Source organism: Amphiprion ocellaris, chromosome 10 (genome assembly GCF_022539595.1).
Source record: "Amphiprion ocellaris isolate individual 3 ecotype Okinawa chromosome 10, ASM2253959v1, whole genome shotgun sequence".
NCBI classification, from domain to species: Eukaryota; Metazoa; Chordata; class Actinopteri; family Pomacentridae; genus Amphiprion; species Amphiprion ocellaris.
The window spans coordinates 10,661,283-10,671,274 of NC_072775.1; the positions used below are offsets into that span (position 1 = coordinate 10,661,283).

The following is a 9,992-nucleotide window of genomic DNA, read 5'->3' on the forward strand; positions in this document are numbered from 1 at the left end:
AACAAAAAACATGCATTTAGGAGATATGATAAAATAATATAATGTAAATATTATTGATCCCTGACTGGGGAAATTCACACATTACAGCAGCTGAATACAAATGAAGGAAACAAGACATGAAATACAAAAGTACAGTAAAGATATGAATAAAATAACGATGTATGTGTATATATATATCTTCCAGGTATACAGATGATGGATAATTGTCCTCAAATTGTAGGTGACATGCTGTCTATAATTGTACTGAAGAGTTATAAAGACTCAACTTTTTATTCTTGCACTTGAGAAGCTATAGAGAAAAAAAGTGTCTTACATTAATTGCTTTTACATTTTTCTCATGTATCCATGAAGGATGGCTTGAGCTCCCGTGCAGAGCACATGAAGGTCCAGCAGATGGCAATCAGAGACTGAGATGGAACTCAAACACAAACTATAAGACCACACAGTGAAAATACAAGACTCAGAGTTAATATTGATCACAATCTAGTGCCCATTTTGTTTTTCTGATTCAGTCTTTCCAAAAAGTCTCTGTCCTTCGATGGGACTGTAGTTCGCTATTTCATAATGCCGACCTCTGATCACAGCTGTCCGGGAAATCTGTTCGAAATCTGGACAGTAAACAATGTTGTAGAATTTGTGCCAAAAGCATTTTCTGAGAAGTTAAAGGACAAATGAATATTGTGGGCATTTCTCAAACACAAAAACAAAAGAGACATAATCAAAATAATGTTTTCTTGACTACTATTAAAACTCATTTTATAGAGATGTACATCAAAGTCAGAAAAACAATGTAAAAATTCACAGAAAAAGAAGCAATAACTGCAAATGTTGCAACTATTTGAAATGTGTGAGACCTAATTTAAGCAAGATGCAATTTATTAACTGTGATTAGAGCACATGAAGCCTGTTTGCATTTGATGACAGTTACTCGGTGTAATGTTTACTATTTCCTAACTTCTTGCTCAGCAATTATTAACCAGGTCACTTCTAAACGAGGATCCTAACTCTGCTTTGGTGTGGTGATTTGATTCCTGACAAAATGTGCGTGAGGTGTCTTGGATTCGTTCTCTTGCTTTGGTTTCTTGGAGTGCTTCATGGTAAGAACTTTACATTTTGTCACATAGAGACACATGTTAGTTTGGTGAATATACATCTGGTGTGAACTTTTGTTTCAGCACAAAAGGCAACCCAGCAGTGTGCTGCTCCTCGCCTGAATGAGGGTTATTTTGTCCCTAAACATGAGATGTATCCTCATGGAACAACGCTCCGTTATGCCTGTGATAGGGGCCACAAACCAGCAGTGGAGGGCTGGTGGGCAACAAGCATATGTGAAAATGGCAAATGGTCTCATCAGCCACAATGTATAAGTAAGTGTTTTATAAACATCTTATTCTGAGGGTGCATTTTAGACTTTTAAATTCAAACTGTGCTGATAAGAAATAAGGGTATCAGTCATCTCAAATATGCAAAATAAACTGAATATAAGTGCAAAGATTCGACCAAAAGACAACAGTGACTGCAGATTATTAGATATAAAATGGAATTTAATTTATATGTGGTGATTCTGCTCATTTTGGCTTTGTAAATCTGGTGTCTAAATGTAAGAGATATAAAAAAAAATCATAGCATAGAACTTAAGTATTATATTGTCTAGATGCTTATGGATTATTCAAGCGTGTAGTAAAAAAAAATACTGTTAAAGGCTTGAATACAAAATGTCTTTGAGGAGCATCAGTGTGCTTTGACACAATATCACTTATCCTCAGGCTTATTCTTATAGATTATTCAGTATCTAACTCGTCCCGCAGCATTGAGAAAATCCACATTACATATCAAAACATGTAACTAAATTGATAATGGTGTGCTATGACTTTTGGTAGTGATACAGTTTTTTACAAAATTTGTCAAAAAACTGTTAAAAGTCCCCATTGATATGAATGGGAAGTCAGTCAGACAACTGCCAAAACCTCACCGCCTTTGGAACCCTGCAGTTCTGGCAAAATTTTAGAGTAGAAACTTCATTCAAAGTTTAAACAGGTCACAAGGCTTTGAATATTAATTGTCTAAATCAGTGTTTTGCAATCATTTCCATTTATTACGCAGTTGAAGTTTAATAGAAGTCCTACCTTACATATAATTATAGCAGGACATATTAACCAGCAACAGCAGCACTGGCACGCTCAAAATTATTTCAGAAATTTCAGAGTTTATCGAGATGATGTTACGGGGGGAGCTGGAGAACCCAGACTCAGACACAGAGAGACTGGCAGACCGGTGAATTATGGAAGGAATTTTATTATACCAGAAAACTGAAACAAGACATAAATGGAGAACTGAACTGGGAGGAAACAAGGCTAAACCGAACTACTACTAACACACACTATGAATACAAAAACAGAAGATCACAAAACTGAACTAACAAAACTAAGCAAAGGAGGGGTACTTACGAACTGAGGGAACTGAACAGAAGGGGTAGGGAAGCAGGCTCAGGAAATCTGGGGTGAACAGAGATGAGGCTGGAGACAAAAGCAGGGCTAGCGAGAATCCAAAAGAAGAACTGAGTCCAAGTGAGGGACATCCAGTGCAAGGGAAAACAGAGTCTCAAAACAGAGTCCATGAAGGCATGTAGGTAACTATGATCCAGGGGGGAGTGAATGAAATGACAGAGCTTAAATAGGTGGAGGTGAGGTGGAGAACAGGTGAATGGAGTGATCTGATTATTGCAGCTGATACTCATTGCAGTAATTACTGATGGCAGAATGCAGGCAGGAGAAACAGGGAGAGAGAGAGAGACATGAGGGAGAGGTGACTGACAGACAGAGGGAGCCAAAGAGACAGGACAGAACAGAAATAGATCAGAACCCAAGGGAGAAAGGAGGAAAATGGGGAAGAAGGGGAAAGAAGGGCAGAAGCTGGAGCAGGATCATAACAGATGATTATCTTTGGGCTCCCACAAGGGGCCGCAAGATAAATCTAAGGGGTGGGCAGTAAATAAATAAATTAATAAATAAAAATTCTACTTTCACATTCATATTTGTTTTCTTCTCTAGTCTTTACTTCTGCATCAAAAGGAAACATTCCTCTTGAACTGAGCTGTTTTATACTATATTATATAAGAGGTCACATTCAACTGTACATGTTTGGAAAGCCTGAATGTGCAGCTTTGCTTTTTTCCCCCCTCAGATGAAAAAGCCTGCATTCATCCAACTGTTCCCAATGCAAAACACCCTGACAACTCAAACAGTTGGTATGAGGAGGGAAGTACCATAACTATAACATGTAATAATGGGTATGAACCAAAAGCCACCACAGTGAAATGTGTGAATGGAACATGGAGCTCTGCACCAGTCTGTGACAGTAAGTCTGTTAGATTTGTCACTCCAGTAAGCTTCAGGGCAACTTCTCCTCTTCCCAGTCATGATTTAATTTCTTATTTACAGAAAGTATCGATGCATGCGATGAGCCTCCTCAAATCCCTCATGCAGTCATCATTGATCGGGGATACCAGGAAGTGTTTGCGGTCGGTTCTAGAGTGCAATATGAATGTGAAGGTGGATACAGTACAGAGGGAACAAACACCCAAAAATCCATCATTTGCTCATCCGGAAGCTGGAGTGAAGGTCCAATATGCAGTAAGTGGACAAAATGTTGAAATATGCAGTGATAAATTGACTGATTATGAAGTCAGATGCCTGTAATCAGTATTTTAATATATTACCAAATACATCACATGACACGTGAAAGGACATTGCTGCAGAATATAATCTAGGAAACAAATGCACACACTAAAAAAGTGATTAAAGGGACCTATTCATACAACTGAATTAAATCAATGGTTGCAAGTTTATTTTAAAAAAATCAAATTTATTAAATTAGATGAATGTTTTAAGTCACAAACATTATTTTATTGAATTAGGCTGAGTATAATAATAATAGTAATTGCAAAAATTTAATATTGTCTAATTTAAAATCAATTGTTTGTCTTTGTTGATCTGAATCTAAATTAAGGTAATTTAGTAAAAGTGTCTTGATAACTCAGTTTTCTTAGCACCATTACGGTAAAGTGTCATGACGGATATGAACTCAAAGGCCAGTCTGAAAGAATTAGATGTATAAATGGAACATGGCCCTTCTTGCCTGTTTGTGAGAGTCAGTCTGTCAGATCTGCACGTTTGAATTTCAAGCAACTACAAAATGTAGCCACTCCTGTAAACACCTTTACTGTTTCATTCCATTCTTTCTCGGTTTTGTTTTTTTCACAGAAAGTCCCAATGATTGCGTTGAACCTCCTCAAATCCCTCATGCAGTCATCATTGATCGGAGATACCAGAAGGTGTTTGCGGTCGGTTCAAGAGTGCAGTATGAATGTGAAGATGGATACACTACAGAGGGAACAAACACCCAAAAATCCATCTTTTGCTCATCTGGAAGCTGGAGTGAAGGTCCAACATGCAGTAAGTGGACAAAATGTTGAAGTATACAGTGATAATTTGACTGATTATGAAGTGCACACACATGGCACCTGAAAGTACATTTCTACAGAATGTAATCTAGGAAACAAATGCACACACTCTAAAAAAGTAATTAAAGGGACCTATTCATACAACTGAATGAAATGAATGGTCGTAAGATTATTTTTTGAAAAAAAAAATCATATTTATTAAATTAGATGAACCGTTTAAGTTACAACCATTATTTTATTGAATTAGGCTGAGTATAAAATACTAGTAATTGCAATCATTTAATATTGTGTGTCATTTAAAATCAAATGTTTGTTGCTCTAAATCTAAATTAAGGTAGCTTAGTAAAATTGTCTTGATAACTCAGTTTTCTTCTCCTTGAGTTCATGATTTCATGTCTTGACTTCTGTTTTAACATGCCTGGACAATTTCATGTTCTTTGATGCCAGATTTTGGCCACAACTGGCAGGTTTTTGTATCAACACCTGCACCTGCAATGTAGAGCAAAATTATGGTCAAACCTTCTGCCATACCTTCCTAGTTGTTACGGGGGGAAGCAGGAGAACCCAAGTGCAGGCACACAGAAAACTGGCAGACAGGTGAATTTACGGCAAAGGATTTATTCAACCAAATAACTAAACTAATACAGAAAAGGAAAAAACAAACCAGGAGATAAATTAAGCCAAATCTAACACTAAAAGAAACAATACTACTAAATCTATAAAAACCACAAAACCAAACAGGAATAAACTGAACCAAACAACACAGCAATGTACTTACAACAAACCAGGGGAAAACAGAACTAAGGGCTCGGCAGGCTCAGGGAATCAGAAGCTAGTGGGGAAACAAAACTGGGGTACTGAAGACTGGGGAGTATCCAAGAACAAACAGAAGTTGGACAGAGTCCACTAGAGGGAAATCCAGGATGGGGGAATCAGTTTAGTCCAAGGGCTGAAGCTGACAGGGGGTAGGAGGCTTGGTGGGGAGAAACAGAATCCAGGAATGCAGCAGAAGCCATGAAGGGATGTGAATCTATGATCCAGCAGGGAGTGAATGAACGGGCAGAGCTTAAATAGGTGGAGGTGAGGTGGAGAACAGGTGAATGGTGTGAACTGATTGCTGCAGCTGAAACTCATTGTAGTAATCAGCAAACCAGAGTGCAGGCAGGTGAAGCAGGTGAAGCAGGAGGGAGAGAGACAGGGAGAGAGAGAGAGACATGAGGGAGAGGTGACAGACAGAGGGAGCCAGAGAGAGAGACAGGTCAAAACAAACAGATGAGGAACAATGGGAGAAAAGAGAAAAGGAGGAAGAAGGGCAGAGGCTGGAGCAGGATCAGAACACTAGTGTTTATTAGAATTGTGTTTAGTAACCAGAGTTCACCTAAAACTCCTGTAAAAGTAGCTTTTGGGTCCAATGGAATACGCTCAGTGGTCACTTTATTAGGTACACCTTGCCAGCAAAAGGTTGGACCCCTTTTTGTCTTCAGAACTGCCTTAATTCTTCATCTCATACTTTCAACAAGGTGTTGGAAACATTCCTCAGAGATTTTGGTCCATTTTGACATGATAGCAGATTTGTCGGCTGCACATCCATAATGCCAATCTCCCATTCCACCACATTCCAAAGGTTCTACTGGATTGAGATCTGGTGACTGTGGAGGCCGTTGAAGTCCAGTGAACTCATTATCATGTTCAAGAAACCAGTATAAGATGATTTGAGCTTTGTGACATGGTGCATTATCCTGCTGGAAGTAGACATCAGAAGATGGGTACACTGTGGTCATAAAGGGATGGACGTGGTTAGCAACAATACTCATGCCTCGTTTTTCCAATCTTCTACTATCCAATTTTGGTGAACCTGTGCGAATTGTAGCCTCAGTTTATTGTTCTTAGTTTACAGAAGTGGCACCCAGTGTGTTCTTCTGCTGCTGCAGCTGGTCTTCTTCAAGGTTCAACATGTTGTGCGTTCAGAGATGGTATTCTGCTTTCCTTGCTTGTAATCACTGGTTATTTGAGTTACTGTTGCCTTTCTATCATCTCCAATGATTTAGCGCTCACTGGATATTTTCTCATTTTTTGGACCATTCTCTGTAAACCCTAGAGATGGCTGTGTGTGGAAATCCCAGTAGATCAGCAGTTTCTGAAATAGACCAGTCTGTCTGACACCAACAACCATGCCACATTCAAAGTCACTGAAATCCTGTTTCTTCCCAGTTCTGATACTCGGTCTGAACTTCAGCAGGTTGTCTTGTCCACGTCTACATGCCTAAATGCATTGAGTTGCAGCCATGCGATTGGCTGGTTAGCTATTTGTGATAACTAGCAATTGAACAGGTGTACCTAATAAAATGACTGGTGAGTGCATGCTGGAGAAATGTTCATATTTACTGAAAGCATGATGAAAACTCAAACATGTGTGACTGTTTAAAAAGATAAAAAAAATAATAAATAATAAATCACAGGAAGGAACAGATCTACCAGCAGGTAGATCTAGATGTCACCAAAGTTGTAGTCTGAAAATCATCCACTGGTGGAAATTAAATTTAAAAAAAGAAGAAGGAGGCTCTTTATAAAATCATGTACATCAGGAATCCAGTTCTAGTTCGCTCCCAGAGCAGCTCTGGTTTGTTTGAGTTGACGTCTTGACACTGAGACCCAACTGATTATTACAATTCAGTGAGCTGAGTATATTTTTGGACCAGTTAGACCTTGTTGGCATTTGGACTCGTCAATCTATACATACATCACAGACACAAAACCTGTGTTTCACGAAGGTTTGATTTATTTGATGCAGAATCCAATTACCCATAGCAAGGAAAACTTTACTTTTATTAAAGTGTAACGTAGGCAATGTTGAGATAGTCTGCAAGAAGTCAATTAAAGCAAGATCCCAAAGCAATACCTGACTGGTGTGTCTTCTTTAAATCTTGCAGGATCTCCTCCCAGCTCTGGATCAAATGGTGGAGGAAGTGGACACCCCTTTGCAACAAGTAAGCAAACAGACTCATCTCTTCTTTTGCATTATGTGTACCAGATTATATCTAAACTAATCAGGGTCTTTGAGGGGGATGTAATGATTTTTCATCCTGTGCTGGCAAGTTACAAAGCTGAGTGAACAGTGAAAGCTCTCACCATCTTTACTGAGTGATTTTGGAGTAGACCAGATGTTTTAGTGCAGCTGAGGAAATCAAAATGTTGGGCAAAATGTTAAGTTTTTTAACTCCACAATGACAGCTTGACATATTCATTACCTTTTTCTATTTTTGCATTTCAGTTGACAAATGTGGAGACATTCCTGCAGTTCCAAACGGTGATGTTGTGCAAACTGGTCTAAGAGGTTTGAAATACCAGTGTGTAAATTATTACAAACTAGAGGGTCCAGATATAGTGGTTTGCTACAGAGATGGCACCTGGTCTCAAGTGCCCACTTGCAAAGGTACCAACAAGTTAATAGCTTTCATTCCAAAGATCTGCCAGAGACGTGGTGGGGAAGAAATGTGCATTTACCTGTCGTTGTTTCTTCCATGCAGCTGCCTTCTGTTCTGTGGACACCAATGTATATCCTCAGTTAAAATCTGTTGGAGTGAAATACATAAAAGATGGTGAGAGTGAGAGATTGGAATGTGAAGACCTCTGGTTGACGGATCACTTTTCTCAGGCGCAGTGCACTGATGGAAGAGTGAAACTTTCCAACTGTAAGTGTCACTTTCAGTCTTTTATAAAGAGTGAAAGGAAACAAAATCCAACTATCAAAATGTCTAATGCAACATTACATAAGATGCTGTAGGAGCACCAAAAGAGAAATACAGATTTTCTTTGACAAGTAAATAAAATCCTCACTGCAGTGCTTCTATATGACTCTTTACAGGCTGTAACAGGTTCGAACTAAAAGTGGTGAGTGTTTCTCCATGATCGAAAAAAAACCCCACAATATTCATACACGAACATTTGGAAGTATCTTGAATCACTGCTCTATACTAAATTTTGTACATTAATATTTGACTTTATTTCTAAGTTGTAATTTAATTGTTCATCTACCCTCTGTCTTGTACCTAGGGTTACTGCTAAGGTGAAGATACTGCTGCTGTTGGAAGCTCCTGAGAGACAACTGGCTTATGATAATACTCTCACATTCTATGTTGAGTTTTATTTTGATCTAGAAATGTGTACAGTTCACACCAGAAGTGAGTACACCCCTGTGTAATATAATGCAAATGTCAAATGATTCAACATTGTATTTGCATTACTTCTAAGTTGAATAGTGTTGTATTTATGTGTTCTACTTATTTACTTAAATGAAATATAAAAATTAAAAGATTAGATTTATTATGATAAAAATGCAAGCCCCAGAATGGAAACTTAATGTAACAAAAGTCAACCAGATTTTTGGTGCCAGGCTCAATAATCCTCCTCGACACAGAGGATACTAGAGTTACTGTTAATGCTGGAATATTTGGTACCTGCAAAGCTTCTGCAAATTGGAAGTCATCATGTCACCAAGAATTTTAGTACATCCACAGATATTCATGGTGTCATCTGTAATTATCATTTCCCCTTTTGCACTCACGCAACCTTTGTCATCGCAGTACTTCACTGTCAGGACTATGCATTCACTGTGGTACACAATAAACATGTGACCCATCAGAGCTAAACAAATGTATCTTTGTATCTTAGTTTCATCTGACCACAAAACAGCCACCATGCTTGTTTTTTACTTCCAATCAGTCAGGGTGTTTTGCTTGGACGCCGTCCGTAGAGGTTGATGTATGATGATTTTCCACAATGAGTGATTCCAGCAACTCCAGTGTCCATTGAAAACCTCTGTGCCGAGTCTGAAGCTCTTGACCATTTGTTTTTCCAGAGCTAGATTGTACAAGAAGCACAATGTCCTTGGCATTGTTTTAGGAGGATGACCGCTGCAGCTCTGATTAGTGGTATTATCTCTCATTCTGTGCCTCATGACTGCTGCTTCAAATGTGTTCTCACAGACTTTTTGTTGGCAATCAGCCTCTCTGTAGCCTTTTCCATCTTTGTGAAGTCTCATGATCACATTTATCACTTCCTCTGGCAATTCTTTTATATGTGGAGCCATGATGACAACATAGCCCATAGGTCAATAACTGACAAAGTTCTGGTCTTCAAGTGCCATTTTTGGACCATATTTATCACATGTGAAATCGCATGCGTATTGGTGAATTCACTGAATTCTGAGTTTCTACTTTGAGGCCCGCATTTTCATTATTTTTTTTCTAAAGTAATGATTTTTGATTGTGCATAAGAGGAATCACTTCACTGTTAAAGCTTTTGGAATGAAATATAATGTGGAATCATTTGACATTTAAGTGATTTAGCACATTGGTGTACTCACTTCTGTATATTATGGAGGAGCAAGTTGTTCGTTTGTGCTCAAAGCTGCAAAAAATAAATCAGCTGATAAATGTGGACTAAACTGAATGAAGTCGTCATTAGAAATTTCAGTTGTCTGTGATTAAATTGTATCTCTATTGTGTCTCAAAAGCAACCCATCCATCTC

General features: G+C 38.4%; 1 protein-coding gene across 1 annotated transcript; it reads left to right on the plus strand.

Moving 5' to 3' along the window:
• Nucleotides 1-952: 952 nt before the first annotated feature.
• On the plus strand, nucleotides 953-9,908 carry LOC111587076 (complement factor H-related protein 1-like). The gene is made up of 10 exons (XM_023296894.3): nucleotides 953-1,097; nucleotides 1,176-1,367; nucleotides 3,184-3,357; nucleotides 3,441-3,632; nucleotides 4,263-4,454; nucleotides 7,393-7,449; nucleotides 7,734-7,895; nucleotides 7,990-8,154; nucleotides 8,328-8,353; nucleotides 8,516-9,908. Exons 1-10 carry the CDS (start codon nucleotides 1,040-1,042, stop codon nucleotides 8,525-8,527), a joined length of 1,230 nt encoding a protein of 409 aa, XP_023152662.2. The 5' UTR covers nucleotides 953-1,039; the 3' UTR covers nucleotides 8,528-9,908.
• Nucleotides 9,909-9,992: the final 84 nt, after the last annotated feature.